At 38.1% G+C, this 20,976-nt stretch overlaps 2 protein-coding genes and 1 long non-coding RNA gene across 13 annotated transcripts in view; 1 reads left to right on the forward strand and 2 right to left on the reverse strand.

Moving 5' to 3' along the window:
* The first annotated feature begins 39 nt into the window (after positions 1 to 39).
* On the forward strand, positions 40 to 19,870 carry LOC141736213 (uncharacterized). 2 transcript variants are annotated; one of them, XR_012584919.1, is made up of 3 exons: positions 40 to 170; positions 8,662 to 8,770; positions 19,740 to 19,870. It is a non-coding gene; the product is annotated as an uncharacterized LOC141736213 (long non-coding RNA). The 2 variants fall into 2 exon arrangements; XR_012584920.1 differs by lacking the exon at positions 19,740 to 19,870 and adding an exon at positions 10,103 to 10,230.
* On the reverse strand, positions 229 to 14,642 carry CZH5orf34 (chromosome Z C5orf34 homolog). 2 transcript variants are annotated; one of them, XM_074570071.1, is made up of 14 exons: positions 14,509 to 14,642; positions 14,177 to 14,267; positions 12,993 to 13,085; positions 12,063 to 12,152; positions 8,238 to 8,884; positions 7,575 to 7,670; positions 6,157 to 6,280; positions 5,190 to 5,281; positions 4,901 to 4,970; positions 4,424 to 4,594; positions 3,327 to 3,415; positions 2,492 to 2,584; positions 1,651 to 1,691; positions 229 to 876 (listed from the first exon to the last, which is right to left on the reverse strand). In XM_074570071.1, the coding sequence occupies exons 2-14, from the start codon at positions 14,237 to 14,239 to the stop codon at positions 683 to 685; spliced, it is 1,863 nt and encodes a 620-aa protein (XP_074426172.1). In that variant the 5' UTR covers positions 14,240 to 14,267; positions 14,509 to 14,642; the 3' UTR covers positions 229 to 682. The 2 variants fall into 2 exon arrangements, with proteins under 2 accessions (XP_074426172.1, XP_074426171.1); XM_074570070.1 differs by lacking the exons at positions 12,993 to 13,085; positions 14,177 to 14,267; positions 14,509 to 14,642 and adding an exon at positions 12,512 to 12,725.
* PAIP1 (poly(A) binding protein interacting protein 1) overlaps positions 15,808 to 20,976 on the reverse strand; it is a 28,201-nt gene continuing 23,032 nt past the window's right edge. For all 9 annotated transcript variants that reach the window (XM_074570076.1, XM_074570082.1, XM_074570079.1 and 6 more), the window contains 4 exons: positions 20,277 to 20,394; positions 20,091 to 20,145; positions 19,382 to 19,475; positions 15,808 to 17,227 (listed from right to left, as the gene is read on the reverse strand). In XM_074570076.1, coding sequence (XP_074426177.1) covers positions 17,134 to 17,227; positions 19,382 to 19,475; positions 20,091 to 20,145; positions 20,277 to 20,394 — 361 coding nt within the window. In that variant the 3' untranslated portion in view covers positions 15,808 to 17,133. The remainder of the gene's footprint in view (positions 17,228 to 19,381; positions 19,476 to 20,090; positions 20,146 to 20,276; positions 20,395 to 20,976) is intronic.

The raw sequence follows: 20,976 nt of genomic DNA on the forward strand, positions 1-20,976 counted from the left end.
GCGTCGCTCCTCCCCCCCCCCCCCCCCCCCCCCCCCCTCCGTGAGGGGAGCGGGGCTGCGTTGTGGAGGAGTTTGTTTTTTTTTTTTCTTTTAAGAAATAGATAAAAACGGGCTTTGCGTATTCACGACGGCATCGGGTAAAGCGCTGGAAGAGAAACCAACGGTAAGAGGCAAGTATTTTATCAGTAACGATGGGGCGTGACACCGGGCGACAGACCACACACCAGGAAGGGCTGAAGAGGCTTTAAATAACTATTTATTTACCACAAAACAGTAGAGTAGAAAGCGTCTGAGAAACTTTTAATCCAGTATTACTTAGCGTAAGCTTCTGAATAAAAGCACGTTTTTACAGTTAAAACTGCCTATCCCCACCCTAGTCACTTGAGCAGTTGAAGCTGCGCAAGCCCCTATAAAATTAAACCGTTCCAACAAGACATTCCTGGAGTTACAAGCGGCACTGTCAGCTCAGCCCTGACGTACGTATCATTTCACCCGTTCTTTTTGCCCATCCCACAACACGCAACCGCAGCGTTAACAAGACTTTGGGCGGCCGCTGCGGTGTCAGAACGGCAGCGCATCCCTCTGCCGTCAGCCTGCCTTCCCCTGGCACCTCACAGCCGCCTCGGACGCGCCGGGGACAGGGCAGCGGACACAGGGCTTCGCACGCTGTATCCGCGAAGCTTCACTTCCCAGCAGCTGCAAGCAGAGACTCAATATCCTGAATTACTCTAGAAGTTTTTTCCAAAGCTTCCAAGACGCACCCTTCACCCATTTCTTCTGGATGTCTCCCGTTTTCTGTTTTTCTGACAGCAATGCCAGATGGATCGGTTTTTGCAGCAGGTGTCCTTTCCCGAACATTGCTATTATCCAATAAAACTAGTGTTATTTTGTTAAGAAAAAAATAATAATAAATCAAACTCTTCCTCCTAAGGAGAAAAATACTTCTCCACATCCGTACTCACCATTCTGCATTGCAAAGTCTCACATTTCATAGCATGGTAATTACATAAAGCTAAAAAAGAAAAAAGTATATTACTTAAAATGTCTACATTTATAGAAAATGGCTCCAAGACTTCAGTTTATCCAAACGTTACTTTAAAAAGGGAGCTATCTGATGTCACACTGCACAGTTAACAGCATGCACATTTCATACTAATAAAATCGAACACTGTCTTAAAGACAATTATAGAGTGGCTTTAAGCACATGCAGCGCAGCACAGTTTTTTGAGCTGTCTGAACACAATGGAACAATTCTGAGCTAACTAATACAAACAGAAAGGTATTGTACTACAACAACAAGCCCAAAGGCAACTGCATCATCCCTCTTTCAGAAACAGATCAGTGGATGAGTGTTAACAAAACTAATGCAATACCCACTAAAGGGCTTTCTTTTTTGGTGAGTTTTTATTTCAGTTTTGCACTCTGCCGCTACTTTTGTTTCTGGTGCTGTGATGCAGGAGTTGGACAAGATAAAATGATAAATAAGAAAACAAATAATGGCTTAAAAAGGTAATTTTAAGAAGCGGTAAGACACTAAAAGAAGGTGAGAACAGGACAGAGAGACTCTGATGATTTAAAATGCAGATCAGAATATGCAGATGAACAGCAGAATATAAAAGTGAAAAATCTTTACAGCTTTCAAAAGGATACAGGTAAATCTCTGTATTTTTTCAAGCTCAGCATCAGCAGACCTGTCCAAGAAAATAAAGATTATTAACTGATGTAGTATCATAAAACTTCTCAAATGTATTTTCTACCTCAGATTTTAATTTTTAATAGCTTCCAGCAATACTGAAAATTAGATGAGCAAAATCCAAGTGAAAAAAATGTTTTATTTTTGTCTTTCATACCACTAGTCAATGCCTGCATGTCAATCACTTGTGTTTCCAAAAACCAGGGCTCTGCTCTAAGAATAGTCTCTTTGCTATATATAAATACAGATATAATTTTAATTTCATCAGCTACTGAATCTGCTGTAATTTGCATAACAAGTGCAAGTGTAATCGATTTCAATTAACACATTTTTAATGCTCTTATACGTTTGTATATGACGTCAGTAGACCTTTGGTCAGCTGCATAAATTGAAAAGGATAAATATATTAGCAAGAGATACAAGTGTTATTTAGCAGTTCAAAGTACTGTTTTGAACTGCTTGGTGTTCTGTTAAAAGACACCATTTGTAGTTTAGTTTCCCTTTTTCACCTTGCAAGATACTACCTCTGTAACATTAATCCTCCTTTGGCAAAGTCACCATAATTCTGATTTTTAGGTAAGGCAGGCAGAAGCGCAATGAAACAAACTTCACCTAGAACTCAACTTACCACTTTAAAACACTGAAAGAAGAATACGAAAACACACAAAATAAAGGGACTTAACATTTTCATTTTTTAACCCTTAGGAAATACAGTCTACAGAATTCACAGTTTATAGTCTTTTGGAGTTTTATTTTCAACATTATTTGTAGTCATTTATTTAGGATAAAGATTAATACCAATTTTCTTCAGTTACAGGGTGTGCCTTATGTTCAGGAATCTCCTTCCTTTCATTAAAACCTTTGCACCATTCTATTGTTGTTCTGATGTACCTATTTTAACAGGAAAATTCACAAAAAAGTAATTATTTGTATGAGAAATACACTACTAATTCAAGCAAGAAACTGAAGACATTAAGCAATACACCTGGATCTGAAAGAAAAAGCCATGATTCAAAACCTAGCTTTTTCTCTAGGTTTCCTTGCCATTTTTTGATTCTCACTTTTTGTCTAGAATCTCCTTCATATTTAAATCTATTCAGTTAATAGAAAATTATTACAAAGATCTATGATTTGTAATGAATAGTGCACAAATGCTAATTCTTGTTTGTGAATATCTGCTTGCTAAAATGCAGCACAGTAAGCTGATGATGATTCCCATAATGAGGCTGTAATTAGAGCAAGCAGATTAGAGACAGCAATCTGCAGGCAGAGGTCAATAGCTGTAATAAAGCAAAAACTGGATAAAGTGCTACCCAGTTCTATGTACCAGCTCTATAGAGGACAAAATTATTTTTTTTTCTTATCCACTGATGTAGGTGCCAAGTTGCAGCTCTAGTTATTTCTTTTTAAAAAGACATACTGTAACAATTATACTGGAATAACAGCACTGCAGTGGTCCTGAGCCATACACATCCCAAATCTTTGACAGATATAACCTGGGGCTTTTATCATTATGTGATTGGTTTGCGCCCCTCCCCCCCACTATATGGTCAGTAAATGCCATTTCTTCATATAAAAGGATTTGCACAGAATTCTTTTATATTTAACTTTAAATTGTTTAAATTACTTATACCTTTCATAGATTCCAGGGTGACTTATTTGTATCAGCTGCTGTACCCCATCAGGGGTAGTTAACTTACACCAGCCTACATCTTCATTTACCTTACAAGAAAAAATAATTACAAGAGTTAATTTTCTGCTGCAGTCTGAAGCAAAAAAAGGCAAGTACAATATGCCAATTTAAGAATTAAGCATCTATGAACATTCCATTTTGAACACTTAAAGGTTTGTGTTTTGCTAAGGACAGAATTTGATACGGTCTGCTACGATAAATGCAGGGGAGGAACAAACCCAACCAAAACACCTGGCAGGGCCCCAACGCTCGCTTTGTGCAATTCAAGAATAAATTATTTCTAGAAGTGTGTAGAAATGTTTCCAAACCTGTAGGATTTACAGTTCTTCCTCCTTTTATCATGAGTACACAGATTTGAGCTAGCTCACATCAGAAAGTTACACTGTATCTTCTGCACAGTGACTATCATCCTTACATTGTTTATAATAGAGATAACTTCAGACACTTTAAAGTCTTTTTTGTGTTTTGTCATCTTAGCGTAATAAGCAAAGGCACAGAAGCCAAGTCTCAGCAGTCAATCCTGAATCCCACACTCATGTAATTTTCGTTGTAGTGCCATTTTGCAAAAATCAACAACATCTTTTTACTTCTCTATTACGTAGATTTTAAAATGTATATGGAACACCACGTGCACAAGGTTACTTTTCCCAAGTAATTTTTCACTATCCATTTGCTCAATTATAGATAATCTGAAATAAAAAAACACCATGACTCTCTTCTTTGATCAATGTGAGTGACTTCTTAAATGGATAAAGCTTCATTTGCCTCTTTAGGCATCAGTTACGCACTGAAATATTTTTCCATCCCATTTCTGGTTAAAATACTGGCAATACATTAATGGTGGTGTTTGCAGATAGCTCCTGTTTTCACTTACAGTACTATACAAGCTCAAGCCACTGCAGTGAGTTATGAATGTCTCGACTTCAATTTATACTTTATAGGCATCAAACCTTCTGTTTAGTTTCCTCATTAGCTTCCTAGTAACACTTTTTCATGAAGAGTTATAAGAATAGTCATTCCTTTAACTCGTGAGTTACCTGGATCTTACTACAGGAAGAGCTGTAATCCCAGACCATATTCAAGGTCACCCCATCCCAAAAAGCAGCATGGACTTTATAATCCGAGTACACAACAAGTCTTCCTATGCTGGGAATAACCTTTTCATACAGCAAAACCGGCAACGTTTCTCGTCCATCAGTCTCAGGTACCTAGAACCAAACAAATGCATAAAAACCTTGAGGAAAGGTCACTTACATCATTACAGATGTTTGCACCTCTCCCAGATTTTCAATTAACTTGTTTTTCCAGACCACAACCAGCTCGCTTTAGCCTGCCGCTGCTTTCTGGTTCACAAATATACCTTTACACAGCATACACGTATGGTTTCCAAGTACATACCTTCTGATCTTTGAGGATACACTCACCATTAGTCCTTCCAGATTAGGTCCTATACCCTATACCCTGTAAAATCATCCTTACAACACTGAAAGATTTATAAATATTCAGCTACATACCATTTTCCAGCAGCAGAGGTAATAGTTATGAATTAATGATAGTTTAGTCTTGTAGCAGTACTGAAGTATTCTGAGGAGAAAACAAACAAACAAGCAATTAAGCATTTCGTACTTGCTGGGTCTTCTAAACAGTTGTGACCTTTGTTCTGTAAGTTTATAGACATCCTCAGTGCTAATATAAATTCCATTAATTTTTATACTTAGTGTCATAGTAAGTATTTTCTGTAATTTTATCTACTGCCTTTTCAAAGTCAGTTTATGTAACAAAGATAAAGTAGAGTAAAGTTACTTCGTTGCCTGAGTAATAATGGAGGATACAGAGTACGGATTTCCCGGTACATCAGGAGGTAGGCTCTTTACCGAATACATCTTTTCTTCTCTCTGCAGTAGAGAGCAGAAAGGAGATGAGTTAGTTACAGGTACTGTAGCACGAAAACAGTATTAAGAGCTTGCCAAGATATGAAGTTTCTGACCTCCCAGAAAGCAACTATAATCATATTTGAATTTTTCCCGGAAAACAGATAAATATGTCCTTAAAAAGTGAAAAAATGCAGTTGTATCCTTTAAGTCTACTTCTGTGGAAAGAAACAGTCACAGTTTCCACGCACTCAGTATGGACCAAAAAGTTCTCTTATCAGAGTGTATAGACTGTAGTTCATTACTGAGCAACTGCTTTTGACTACAAGTTAAAGACTAGGTTTGAAGGGTACAAAGTTGACCCCTAATTCTGCTTTAAAAATACAAGGCACTGCATAAACACTTGAGAGGATCTCTACTCTGGGGAAATTTAACAATAGACAGACACAGAGACGCAAAAACATTTCTCCAGCACTGAACAGCCGGTCTGCGGCAAAGCCACAACAGAACCTGCATCTTCTAGGTTCTGTCTCTCATAGAGTAAAAGAGAAAACACTTCCAAGTACATAAAGATTAAATTCTAATCGATATATTAAGAATTAAACTTATCTTCTAAATTAGTGAGAAATGGTTATTGTAGAATCTCACTGCAGTACATACTACAGCTTCTGAAATAAATGTTACGAGTAAGATTTTTCTTACTGTGTCTATAATTTACAAAAATACATTCTGAAACAGAATGAATAATCTCATCTTTTGTACGACTGATTGCTTGATTCAGTCATTATACTAATTACCAAGGTAGGGATTTCACTATAGACTGCATAGCCAAATGCCTTAAAAATAAAAAACCTGCTAACTTGAAGGAATTTGGAACGTATTTTAAATTAGTTTTGTACCTTTTTTGTTCCTTTTTGGATTGCATAATGTACAAAATAGTTTCCCAAAAATGCTCCCTCGGACTTGAAAAATGAGTCATCACCAGGATAAATTTCTGTGATGTTTGTTCTACCATGGATAAATCTAAGAGAAATAACAAGATTTTTAACAAGTATTTAAAATGTTGCATCACTAGACAAGCAAAACAGGTTAGTACACTTGAAGAAAGCACTAAGCAGAAACAAATTTTCAACCCAACTTTCACATGAAAAACTTCTTACTGTTTCACAAAGAGCAGCGTGCCAATTATTTCTTTTAACACAGAAGGTTAGTATTACCAGTCTCCTCATTTGCATGTGTGCATGGGGGGTGGGAGTTAAACAAGTTAAGGAAAGCTTATTTGTTTTGAGGTTAGCATCTCACAAGAGCTGCTCATTCCACTGACTGAAAAAATATAGTGATTCTGAAGAGAAAAATCCAGTTTTCTTAGTGGACCTGCCCTAAATAACATAGAGAACTGTCAGACCAAACAATTCCTGAACAACCCAAAGGTCTTCATTTCCGCTGCAGCTCTGTGTTTTTCACTAAGATCAATGGTCTTTTACTTGTGATCATATGATACCTTGGAGCCTAAAATCCATTTAATGACCCAATTCTGCAATTCTGTGGTTAGATGCCTGGTAATGGGACTTAGAAGACTAAGTATGGCTAATCACCATACTTCCAAAGAAATGAGGTATAGTACTGAAGAGCTGCTAAACATTTTGTTCAGGTGAGATAAAAATTTAGGAATTCAGGAATTATACTGAGAAAAATGAAAAACACTGGGCAGAGAGATTAAAGCTTCAAAGACCAGCTAATCTTTTATCAAAGACTTTTAGATGCTGATAGCAACTGTAGCATTTCCAAAGTTTGTATAACAGATTTGAAAGGCCAATTTAAAAAAAAAAAAATTCCTCTGCCCTTCCCCCCCCACCTTTTCAAAGCATATGGACAAGGTGATTTGCCAGCAAAACCTACAGTTTAGCTGCCTGCAACATGCAAATTATGTAGGTCACCAAGACAAACATTTCTAAAGCGTGAAATCTTCATCATCACAAGGAGCAATGTAATTTGCAAAGAAACCAAGCACCATAACTGTCAGTGAAGTCTGTGGGAGTTCCAGCTGTCCAGTAAACCTTTAAGAAATCAGATAATCAGATCACTTCTTTAGAAGCCTTAAACACGATTTCAGATTGTTTGTTTCAGACATACCCACTTTCAGACCTGGAAATATACTGTACTAGAAAAATCTGAAGTCTGATGAACGAACAGCAGAAATGAACAGACACTTATATGAAGACTGTGTACAAGGGACGAAGTAAGACATTTCATCTTAAAGCTTAACTCCCATACAAAAGAAGTTTTCCAAAGATGAAACACATGATCTCCTACATACCTATAAAAAACACCCTGGCACCATACAATTTTAATTAGCTGAGGGCATGAATAGTTTCCGGTATCTTGATTCTGAAATAAGTCACAGAAAGTCCACCTGTATAAAATACAATAAAAGCTTCAGTAAGTCTGAAGGTCAAGTTGGTTTTTGTTGTGTGCTGTACCAAGAACAGATGCATGCACGCCTATTTAAAGAGGCCACATATTTTCAGAGAACTGTGATACCTTAATTATCCACATTAGTTACCAAATTAATTTTCTCAAACCCGCAAAGGCTTTTTTGAATATTTTTAGTGGTGCTGACAGAGAACATAAGCCACTGGCCCACCTCAGAAGTATTATCTTCTCAAAAATGAAAACCAAAACCAACCAAAACCTGTGTTCTTTTTTCCGTATTCTCTTTTTCATTTACATATTTATACAGCGGTTTGGAAAATAAAGCTTATTTTTCTCTGGACTAATTACTATATATTCATTACAGTAGGATGCAGAATGTTGGTTTCACAAATTTCATGTTTCAAAAAGTTACTAAAAAGAAAGAATAAAATGGTAATTTTTTTATTTTTAATAGCTAGAATTCAGCTATTTTGGTAAGGGTTGAAATTCCAAATTGCAAAATTGTAAAACATATGTTGACAACTATGAAGTGAACAGCTTAAACTACCTGTGTAAATGTGGGGCTCTGCAGCTGAGTGGCAAAGCTGTAGGTAAACGAGAAACTGTTTCATGTGTTCCTGGGTCTATTAAAACATCAGCTTCTATAGATGTACGGTTGTTCTTCTCACATGTCTTCAATTCAGTCTTACCAGTATGTAAGTTATAGCACATCAGTGCCAACGACAAGGGGTACTTCCATTCTTCTGGGTAGGAGGCAACAGACCAACGCTGTGTAACCCACGCGTATTCAGAAGAACAGTTTGTATAAAACACGGGGACTCCATCTCTGTCTTTCTGGTCCCTTGGTTTGGTTGGTTCTCTATATTTACCTTCAGAATAACCACGTTCATTCTTCTCACTCTCTATTCTTGTTTGTTTTGATGACATTTCTGCAATAGAATTTTTACTTGATTTTCCATGCTGATCTCCAGCTTGATAGTTGCTGTTCTTTTGAGAGGAGCCTACGGATGCCGCAGATGACTGGCTGACTTTGCATAAGAACTCCACCGTAAATTCTTGCTGCAATTCTGACAGGTAAAGGTGAGCATAACCATCTACTGACGAGATCTTCACACTGCCATTGTCTATACATCTTGTCAGATCAGCTGTAGCAGGGTCAGGCCATCTAATTTCTAAGATATCACTGAAAAGAACCTAATAAAAGAAAAAGGAGAGCAGCAAGATAAAAATGACCCGCTTCCCAGAAACTACGAAGGAGGATTTATATTTATATGAGTTCAGTCCCTCTGCAAGGTGATGTATGGCAAGAAACTTTACTCTGTATTTATTTGCATACATGAACTTAACAGGAAGCAAAATATCTAACCTTCATATCTGCTTCCTCCTGTTCTAACAGAGTTCTGTCTAGCAATAATGTTTTAATTTAATATGCATTCATAAAGTAGTAAGGTACATGACCAGCTGACCAGGCACAGCTGCCCACAGACAGTAGATATCTGTTTCCAACTGCTTCTTAAGAAACACTGAAAAGAAAGCCCAGATTATCTTGATCATATCAGTCAGTTATCAGTAGACTTCATGGAAAGCCCATGTTAGAATTGTGTACATTAAAAATCCATGTGCTCTGAAATCTTCTCTTTATTTATAAAATTTAAGTAAGCCTGTAAAATGGCGTGTAACATGCATTTAAGTGCTCTCACCAAAACGGAATGTTTTGCAGCTAGGTGAGTGAGTAATCTTACTTAATCCCACAGCACCACAGATTAAATTACACAGCTATTGCTAAAGTGTAGATAAAATATATTTCTGAAGAAGAATTTAAAATATAATAAATATTTTAGACTTTTACAATACAACATTTGGAAAGTCTTATCTTATTGCCATGATATTCAAGTACCGATTACTGCTTTAATTAGCACTTTTGTTCAAAACAAACAAAAAACATTTTCACAGCATATGCCCTTCCACCACTACAAAAATGAAGCATATGATTCTAAAAAAATTACTCGAAACAAGCACTGCCTCTACCTCAAACCCCAGATTAAAGCTTTGCCCAAAGAGAATATATAGTTTATAAAACACACTAATCACCTTCTGAAACTAGAAATGTTCTGTCAAGATTGAGAATGCCTTTCTAGCCATCTGCAGAAGTTTTGCCCTAAAATGAGGTATTTTCCTTTGTATTGTCCTTATACCCAATCCTCACACAGAAAACATCCTTAGTCTGTTTTCAATTGAAGACTCCAGGTAAAGCACCAGATTCCAAATAAACACAGAAATGCAAACCCTCTCAAATAAGGTATGAAGAAAAAAAAAAACTTAGCAAAGGAGTATTCACACTACTCATTGTTTGTTTCATCAGTTTAATCAGCTTTGTCTCATTTGACTGATCTTTAATCACCTATGTTTCAGTCCTGATCATACTTTGGCCCAGCACTGGAAAAGCCTGGAGTCCAATAAAAAGGAAACATGGCAGCACTAGTGTGTTAGTAAGGTGGGAAAGTCTGCTGAAGGTATTTGGGGCACTGAAGATGAAAATTTACCATAAAGAATTGCAAAAGGACCCTAAAAAAAATAACCAAGTTGTTACCTGAAATAAAAGTTCTCCAAACCAAAAGTACTTTGGAGAGGAGATTGCTTTATTCGACATCGGGTGCTTGGGGGAAAACCCACAAATCTAGCACACTTTACTGGGGATGTTTATACACAAAATATTCTCATAATCCCACCTACCTAATACATAACTCCACCTAGGCTCACATATTCATCAGGATGACCGAATAGTCTTCTTGCACAGGTGTATCAAGTTTTGCTGCGTTGGTAAAACACTTCTGCGCACGCTTGAGTGTCTCGGTGGTCATTTGGGTAAGGAGACCCTTCCTCACACTATCCTTTTAAGGTAGTGAGTGATCTCAGGACAGTAAAAGTTTAGTGTAAGTTTGCCAGCTTCTTGAGGATGATAAGGATGTTCCTTGAAGAAGCCACTGCTCTGTCCTAATCAGTATAGGAGTACATACTTGACGCATAAAAGAACCTTGAAGTGATTAACTACTTCTTGTTATCCCATCCTTGGTGATTAGCTGCTTCTGCCTGACTCCTCATTATCACTAACAACGGTTCAGTGACTAACTATTTTCTTACACAGTAAGAAGTTTAGTAGGAAACAAACAACATTTTAGTTAGCATATGGTTATAAACAAAGCAGAGGCCTGTCTTTGGTAACAAACTGACCAGACAATAAGGCCACAGATAAAAATTCAGCAGAGATAAATGTAATGTGATATAAATGAGGAAAAGCAGTCCTAACTTTACATGTAAAAGGATAGGCTCTGAGCTGACTACCACCACCCAGGAATAAGATCTTGGTGTGACGACTGACAGTCCCATGAAAACATACTTTATGTTCAGCAGCAGCGTATCAAACGTTTGAAAATTCTAGGAAAGGAATAAGAACAAACAGAAGATGCTGCCACACCACTGAATACATTCATGGTTAACCTGCATTTTAAATACTATTTGCCGTTCTGAACAGGCCACACCACTGACAAGATCCCCCTTGTCAGGCTGTCTAGAGGTGCGGACAGAGTGGAGGGTCACCTACTAGCTCTGTGCTGCTGTACCTTGCAGTGAATGTCCAGTATCACTGTTAAGGACTGACTACTGTTAAGTATGTAGTGACACTGGCTGACAGTGTTTTCAGCAACTAGACATTAGCATGAAGTATCAGTCTAGAAGTTTTACAACTTACAACTTGCCAGATTTTATCAGTGGTTTTAAGACTCCCACCACAGTGCGCACACTCTTGGACGCATTCAGTGGGAACACCAGGGGCAATGCTGGTGAGGAGTGAAGCTCCTAGGAGGGTAAATGGGGGTCTCTGCATGGACCTTCAGTCTGACCTGGAGTAGCCATTCCCACAGAGCGACACTCTGCCCCAGTCCTCTCGCGGGCCCCTGTAACAGACTCACACAGGCACTTCAGTGGGGAAACAATGGGATTCTGAACCCCACAGCAACTCGGAAAACACTGTCCTATTTCACCGAGTCTTCCCTGAAAGGTTTCGAGTGCAGAAGTGACAATACGTAAACCAGCTCATTCTATCTCACGTACAAAATCCTACATTTTAGTCTCACTAAGAGAAAATTAACTCTGTTCAGCTACAAAGGATATGCATAAATAGAGGACTAAGTAACAGCTGAAACTGTAATTTAAAATGGCCGTACCCTAACCAAATTGATAAATGCATGAGTAAAATGTAGACTGTACATGTTCAAGGCCTGTACTTACACACATGCAGGCGAACTTATGAGTCCACTCTGTCAGACTCCTAGTGAAGTTTATTTTACAAAAGCACAACATGTGTAACTCTCACCTTTTTTCTTTCTGGAGGTATAACACGTGAAGGTAAGTAGGGGCGAGAACAAAACTTGTTCCGGAAATCTAGAGCTCGTAGAAGTTGTTCCTATTGAAGTACAAAGAAAAACAAAACAAAGCAACGCAACCCTGTTACGCCATGAGTTTTTCTATACAGTGATAAAATTTTAAGCGGATTTCATCCTCTTATTTTCTGTAGCAGAAACTAAGAACTCCCGTTTTACGGAGAGGAGCAAGTACCGCCCCTGCTGTGGCGCGGACGGAGGATTCCCGTGCGCTGCCGGGTCCCCCCGCAGCCGGCCGGTACGCGGCTCGGGGGGGTGGCGAGGGGTCCCTTCGTTCGCTCCCCGGTGGCGGCCAGGCACTCTGCACCAAGGCTGCTCCCCGCAGCCCCCACGGCAACACCGGCTTCCTCCCGGGGCCCGACATCGCCGACCCGCCGCGTACCCGGTAGGCGCTGACGGCGAAGGCGACCCGCTGTCGGCTGGTCTCCGCCGGCTGGAGGGGGTGGGCAGCGGCGGGCAGCGCCGCTCGGTGCAGGTACTCGCAGCCGCACGGAGAGAGCAGCAAGCGGGACCCTCCCGCGTAGCGCACCTCCACCGAGCCGTCCCCGAACAGCACCATCAGCCGCTCCGCCGCCATCGCCCCAGAGGCTGGGCAAGGCGGGAAGCCCCGGGCGGGGGCGGGCTCCCTTCCTCCCGCCCGCCCGTGCATTTGCTTGGTGGATTGACCGTTCCTTCCTGCCGGCAGCGAACAGGCCGAAATCGTGACCTGATTTAGAGACGCATTTGGAAAAGGAGATAGATGGAAACCGTGTTGTTCACCTTTTTGTTTTTTTTTGGAAATAAGGATGTCTTTTTTGCTGCTGCTCCAGAAATGAAAATTATCAGCACGAAGGACTAGGCTATAGAAAAAAAAAAGTATTTACCTGTAACTGTGCTTCTTTTAAGAACACGTCGTTCAGCAGCCACCCTGACACAAAGACAGGCCGCACGTTCTTTACCTCCCTGCTGGAGCACCTCTGGAAAACAAGGAGGCTTAGGAAACAGGACTGGGAAGGCAGATTGCCGACCTACAACATATCCCAAAAACAAATTACGGATAAATAATTCTCTGCGGCTGTATCTTCATGCATTCATAGGGCAGGGAAATCTAACAGACATTCATGTTTTTAGAACAGGGCTGCAGAAGCCATAGCTGAATAGATTAAAAGATTAATTTCCCAAAGGCCAATTAAAAAATTATGCCTACTTTTTTTCAGAAGATATATATATGCACTCTCTGGATCGACAGTTTACAGTTAAATGACAATTTATTATTAACTCCTGCTTAAAGTACTAAGCAGGTGCAGTTCAAGATCCTTTGCTGTACAGGCCACACCAGATTGAATGGTCTCATCCAGCTGTAAGGATCATTCCTTACCCGCGGAGGTACCTCGGATCAGTATGCCATCACAGGAGAAGTGCACTCGGCACAACTTTCCGTTCTCTACAGCTGTTTCCTCGGCAAAGTGGAGAGTAGATCAACATCCAGGCTGGTAGCTGCAGACACAGCCACGCATCACAACAAATCTGGTTCTATTTGCAGTACCCTTTTTAACGAGTGATGTTCTGCATAGTACTTGCCTGAAGCAAGTTTCAAAGTATATATCTGGATTATGAATCCTTTATTACTTTTTATTATTTATGGACAATGCATTGTATTTTGCTGGCAACTTCAGTGCCACGGTGGAGCCCTCAGCATAGGAACTGTGGGAGCAGGTCACATAGGCTGAAGCAGAGGTGGCAAGTGGGCAGTTCACAAACAGCACAGTACCTTCCCTGACTTTTAGCCAGAATGTCATTTTCTTTTCCTGTATCAACTGCCAGGATCCACAGGCATAAACTAGATGATTAGAGCTATAATTCAGTCGGAGTAAAGTTGCAAACTTGAGCTATTACTAATTGGATGAGTTCGGTATGGTAGGAAGGAAAGGCAGAATGCGGTAAGGAATTACTGTCCCAGAGAGAAGTAATGATAATTACAAACCAGACTGAGTGTCACTCAGTGCCATAATGTATTGTTCTATCTTAAAAAAAATAAAAAATCCCAGCTATGCATAATTTGTGATACCTGATGTAGTTGAGCCAGTCTTGTTTCTTTCTGTGCTGTTACAATTACACTTAAAACTAACATTCAAAAACCCATCGACCGTCTGATTTTCCTAAAAAAAAAAAAAAAAGAAAATAGGCCAGTAGCAAAAAAGGAAATATTACTGAGAAAACGTTGACCTCATTGCAGAATATGTAACTCCCATTCAAAAGCAATGCACATGGAAAGCAGCACCTCTTGCAGCCCAGTTTCAAGTTACTTTAAGCAAAGCAAAAGCAAAGCAAGATTTTCAAATACTAAACATTTTTGTTAATCACAACTGATTTGTCAAGAGTGGCAAATATTGTGCATACTTTTTCTGATGCGTGAAGCTTGGTCATGTGCTTGAATTCAAATGTGATGTGAAGGAATGTTTCTTTTCAGAACCAGCGCTAAAGAAGTTCCCTTCACTTTCTCCCCCACGGTTTGCTTTCCATGCTTCTGTGCCTTCACTGGCCTACCATTATGCCACAAAGAAAATACATTTTTTTTAAAGGGTTGTTTATCTGCAGGGTACCATCCAGAAACCTGTAGACGAGAAAGACTTTTACACGGCGCACTTGAAATTTGTAAATGCTAAAACCTGGGTGAAATAATCCTTAAACCTCTCAAGAATCCTCTTCATCATCCACAGAACTATGAGCAGTTAAAAGCGGGCAAACAAGCAGGAAATGGCAGTTATGACAGTGCGAAACCTGCTGCTTTCTTTTGCTCTCTCACATCTCATTCCAGCATCGCTAATTTGTGTTGGACTCCTCTGAGATTTAAGACAAGTAGGAAAGATTGCTAAGTGTTTAAGGCAGAGATTATCCTGTCTTCCATACTCAGGAGGACAGAGTTAAAACCATTTTTTCCTCACTGCAGTACAGGCTTAAAGCTCTTAAAAAGCTTCACACGCACAGAGACCACAAACTTCACTACTCCGAACAAAAGTTTCATTTTATGATTTTTTCAATGTTTCTGGTGGAGGATGAAGCTTATTTTGCTAACGTTGATCCGAATTGCTTCATATATACAATTCCTAGTTCCCAACATTTTTGTGCAGGATGACTTGGCATATTTCTTACCTACATGTAAGACACACTGTCTCCACAAGCTGACAGCATATACATCTCAAGTCTGACAGCTAATTTACAGAAAAAGAGACATACTACAAAAGATGCAGAAATGAAACATGTAAAGCAGCGTCCCTTGAAGGCACTATTACTTTACTGTAATGCACACATGAATGCTTGCTCCTTGGGACTTTAAGTTTTGAGTAAATATGTTTTCCACAAGACATCTGCCTGTAAAGTCAGCAGGATGTCAGACTTGTATTTGGATTAGAAGTTTTGTATGAAAAATATGCGTGTGTGAAAATAATATAATTTTTCACTTTTCTAGTTTCTGGATTTTAGTCTAGAGACTTTGAAATGGTAATATCGTTGTTATTACTGTATCACCCTTTGATAAATTTTATTTTTTCAATGACTATTAAGATGTAATACTTTCTGCAACTGTGTACTTTAAAGGAAAAAAAAGGAGTGTTTAGTGAAGGGTAGATAGGAGAAGGACCAAAAAAAATTTTTTTTTTAAAAGCAAAACCACAAGGTAGTAAAATTATACCAAAAAAACCAAAGCTATTTAAATTTTATTTTCCAAAACTCCAACCTAAATAAGTATGTTAAATAAACATCCAGAAAACAGTCAGTGCTCACTCTATTAGCAGATACACAAGTTATTTAACCAAACAAATAACAGTGAAATATTAACAGAATTATTTACATGCATATTTACAACATGTTCTTTACAGTAGCTAATGTCTGGGAAGTATTTCCATTTGTTTTTGGAAAGGGGTTCTACTCAGTCAACCAGTAACGGATAACAGGAAACAGTACAACTGAGTTTGGCAACAACAATGGAGTATCCCAGGAAAAGTAATGTGATTATATGGTGTCAAAAACGACCAGTTGGCTTCAAAATGCTAACATTTATGAAATACATGAATTTACTCCAACCACAAAATTAAATCAAACTATATAAAATTAGAAGAATGGAGGAAGTCACAAGAGTTGCTAGAAGGTTAGACATGTTAGATGTGTTAAAAAAAAAACAAAACGTTGAGCACTGCACATAGTCTTGAGAAGCAAGGGTTAAAACATAAATATATTCATCTAGTCTCGAAGAACACAACAAATTAAAGGATAGTTGTTGCTTTAAAAGTTGAAAATAAGCATATCTGATCCAAAGATCTTGAAAGCACACAACTACCAAAAAACTGCTTGCTTTTTCACATGTTGACAAATAACATGTTTATTCCAGAAAAAAAAAGAAGCATCTAGACCTCCCTCACCTATATGGGTTTTGGAATCGGAAGAAAAAGGAAATAAACAAAACACACCCCCCCCAAAAAAAAAAAAACAACCCAAAAAAACGCCAACGCCACCACCTTCACAAACCACTTTTTTTGACTGTGGTCTACAGAAAAAAAATATCTGTATTTGGATCCTACCGCCCTTAAAAAAAAAATAAATTAAATACCAGATATCTTGCATATAAGTAAAAGGATGAGTAAATCCCAATATATACTAAATCAAGCAAGCAAGCAATTAAATTTAGATCAAGTTATTCTTCCCCTTTCTCCCTCAAGGGAAATTTTATGGGACAGTTCCCCATTAAATTTTAATTCCCATTATGATAATTTCAAAGTCATTTTTATTGCAGCCAAAACACTGTTCATTTACCTGTACATAAAATAAACTATGATATATACACAACATTTTAAGTTACAGGGCATAAGTTTACAATTTTTGGCAGATTGTGTTAAACAAAATGGAAATTGTATAACTTTAGTACTTGGAGAAACTCAAGTTCCTTATTTTGGTACAAATGTTTTGTATCCCCCTGTATTCTAACCTTATCTGAACTGGCTTAATAAACTAACATTAATGTGTAACATCTCACTGTTCTCTCTTATGTTCTGATTCTAGACAGAATTTTTCATATGCTTCTTCAATTTCTGGATCCATCTCGTCATCAATGTCATCAAAATACCTTAAAAAAGAAAAAAAATCACCAAAGATGTTAAGTTTATGTACAGATTTCCAGCAACATTTATGTAGATGTCAAGAATAAAATAGAACTTTATAAATAGCAGTTAACTATGACATTTTCTTAAATGGGATGAAGGGGAAAAAAAACTAATGGGAAACAAATAAACAGAAACCTCAAAGCAGCATAGGTATGTACAAATAGCTACAGTGTTTGTCACCGCTTTAGATCATCTTATGCTGTCCACAGTTTAAAAGACATAAATAGTTCCTGAGATGACAGAAAATGCAATAATGCATTCCAAGCTTCCCAAAATTTAATAATGCATCTCTACTGATCTATTTGAAAAAAAAAATCCCATAATTAGCATCATATTAGCCTAATTTTTAGTTGGTCAACATCCTGCTTCAAATACTGCACCAACAGTCTTGGTTGCACACTAGTCAAAGAATATATTTATATATAAAACCTGCATTCCTATTTGTCGATATATGAAAGAAAGCAATCTTAATTCACCTCCCTATTGCATCTGCATTATATTACCTTCATCATATGGTAACCAGTCTTTCGGAAAAGATCTGTCTTATTTAAGTTACAGAAAAGACTGGATCCCATTAAGGATATTAAGTATTGCACAGAGTGGAGACTACCATAAAGCTTCAAAGTAAAGCTGGGAAGTGGCAGGCATGACTTCAGCTTTCTTTCTCCCCACAGTTATTGAGAAGTTACTTGAGTGTTCCTTGTTTTCTCCAGGTTCATCTGGAGCGTTCATCGCTGCAAACTAGGACAACAGAGTTGTAGCTTGAACATGATAGTGTATATAATTCTAAACAGCCTTAAAAAAAAAAAAGTCAGCAGCTACTGACTCAAAACGTGTGCATTAATTTCAGGGGCTTAGTTTATTGTCTTCTGTGCCTTAGTTCCAAATAAGGGAGTCAGAACCTCTCACCTGTACAGAGGCCATAAATGGTATGTTTCACATAAAAGCACACTAAGTGCCACAGAACCATGTATGGAAAGTACTTTTTCTTTAGCATTGCGCATTGAAGAAGCGGTCTACATGTTTATTTCATTTGTTCCTTCTTCCTTGTAGAAGTGTAGACTTGAGAAGGGACTCAACACAGGACCCTTCTCCCTGATGTCAGTCATGAGAAATAGCTGGCAGAGGATCAGCATACGTTTGTCTAAGCTTTTCTTAAGCCTTCAACAAAGAAGGTTCCACAGTCACCTTGCATGAAGGTTGACTCAGTCTTCCACATGTCACTCTTCGGATTTGCTATGTTTAACTGCTGTCTGTTTCCATCTTGCGTTTAATTTGTTCATCTAAGCATAGAGGTTCACATGGGTATTTTTTTCCCCCTCAGTATGAGCTTGTTGATTTCTGATTATATCTCTAATTTATCTTCCAAAATTCTTGCCACTCCCATCAGCTGGGTGCGATTTAAAAGCTTTCTAGTTTACTAACAATATTGATCCAGGCCAGCACTCTTTATCATACATAAGCACAACACTGAAAATGTTCTTAGATATCAAATCATGATCTGAACATTCTGCTTCAACCATGTGAGTACAAAGCTCAGAGCATTTATTTTAGATCATATTTCTTTTACTGTGTTCATGTTAAATTCTTATAAACCAGTGTAAGAAAGTCAGACTACATTCCCATCTATTGCTTCCCCCTTTGCCATTAGGTCGCTTTTCTTGTTCTTTAGGACTTCTGAATAGCCATTTAGTTGAGGCAATACTACGTATCCTGAGGAGGGAAACTTAACAACCTCCTTCCTTTGAAAGACTCTGAAGGTTGTGTCATCATGTCTAGCTGGGATGCGTATGCGCATCAGTTGAATGAATTCAGGTTGCCTCACTACCAGCACCTGAAGATCAGTGTTCCGTTTTGCTTGCAAATTCATTTTTTTTAAATGCAGAAGAGAGTATGTTTGTATATGTGCATAAATACCTGAAATTTAATTACCTTACTCAGGTGGGTAAGTATAAAATTTGTTTCTAACTTTTGTGATTACAAACCAACTTACACCCATTGCGGAGCTAAATAATAATTATATTATTTAGTTTCATTTTTGTCAAGATTGGATTCCTAAGTCTGCAGTAAAAACAACCACTGTTAAAAAAAAAACTATCACTGAAAAGCAAACATACGGATCTCCAGATCCAGGTAGATCTGTTCCATTTTCTTCATAATCTGGAAACAAATCCTCTCTTTCAAGCAGCTCTTGGTATTTTTCTTGGTAATCTGGCAAAGTGAAAATGAGACTGAGCAATATGTAACACTAATTCTCTAAATTAACATACATCTATATAGTTTCAAAATAGCCTATTTAATGAAATCATAAATGGCATGAAACATACTATAGAAAAAACTCCTGCTACAGTGTTTTCTCCGGACATCAGTCAACCTCTAAGAATGATACCTGTCTTCCCAGAGAACTGTAAAGGCAGTCACAGATAGATGTCTCTACCTCAAATGATGTCATGTCACATTGTGCTCACATTACAGAAAACAAAGAAACCAAGGAAGACACAAACCCTTTTGCTACCAACAACGGACAAACAAAAGATGACTTGAAGATTTCTGGCCTCTTGGAGAGACCAAGTGCTGAAGACCATGGCACAAATTCTGAACTATATGAACTCAAACACATATTCTCTATTTCAAACATTTACCTTCTTTTAATGCAGAATAAAGCAAGTGTTACACAAAGCTAGGAATTCAGACATAATTTTGTCTTTTAAGTTGCACAAGTTTCAGACGTTTGCAGAACATTTTATGTACTTCAACAGGACATAAACTGAATTACAACTTTCTGGAGAGGACTGAGAAGACAGATATAGTAAGCTTGTGATGTACCTGGATCTGCTGCAGTGAAAGGAACACCATCAGAAGTGTAAAACGTTGGCTCGTTCTAAGAATAAAGTTACACAGAAAGTTATACGTGTTCAGAGAGACAGCTGTTTGTAGTTTTCAGCAATGTGATTGTCTATTAACCAAATTAATTCACTAAATTAATGAACTGAAGTGTCTGTTTGTTCTTACCATAAAATAGTTTGGGTCATTTTCAGGGGTAGCTTCAGTATGTGGAGAACTTCCATGAACTCTACCCCAGTTGCTTGATCGCAGTTCTACTAGTTTAAGAAGCATATGTTTCACATCTCTGAAATAAAGAGAAGCACTACAAAGGTTAGAATGTTTTTTGCTAAGCAAGAAATGGGGCTCTTATCTTGCAAATACTAAATTCCTTCCCCCCCCGCCACCGCAAAGCTCTAAAAAGGACAAAATTTGGTCCAGTTTGCAGATAATTTTGGGATAATTTTTCCCCTGCAAGTCTAGATGCTTTATGTGTCAATTATGAGACATTCACCCTTTCCAATTCCTCTGTGGTAAAGTATGAAGCCTATACGAAACAGAAATTACTATAGTTTTTATCAAGATGACAAACCTGCAGAACAAGTTGAGAAACAAATCCTTTTCTGAGAAAAGGATAGTACTGGGAAAAACAGAGGGATGATCTCCAAATTTATCTCCAGATAATTTGTGCTCCTAACTTTAGCCTTCTTAATCCCACTAAAATTTTGCAGTCAACAGTGAGAAGTAATGTCTCCAATACTTTAGATACCACCACCCATTTAATCCCTAAAATAAGAGAAACTGCTTTCTTCTAAGCAAGGCCATGGAGAAAGGTTTCATTAAGAAATAAATAAATAAATAAAATCTTCAGTTGTTTTCTCTATTAAAA

The sequence above is a fragment of the Larus michahellis genome, chromosome Z (genome assembly GCF_964199755.1).
Source record: "Larus michahellis chromosome Z, bLarMic1.1, whole genome shotgun sequence".
Classification (NCBI taxonomy): Eukaryota; Metazoa; Chordata; class Aves; order Charadriiformes; family Laridae; genus Larus; species Larus michahellis.

What these genes read in the sequence shown, in the direction of transcription:
- CZH5orf34 (XM_074570070.1), bottom strand. Translation starts at nt 12,706, where the DNA reads ATGGCGGCGGAGCGGCTGATGGTGCTGTTCGGGGACGGCTCGGTGGAG. An exon ending in TGCCAGGGTGTTTTTTATAG is followed by an intron (nt 6,281 to 7,574) that starts GTATGTAGGAGA and finishes TATTTCTCTTAG; the next exon opens with ATTTATCCATGGTAGAACAA. An exon ending in ACCTCTGCTGCTGGAAAATG is followed by an intron (nt 4,595 to 4,900) that starts GTATGTAGCTGA and finishes GTTTGGTTCTAG; the next exon opens with GTACCTGAGACTGATGGACG.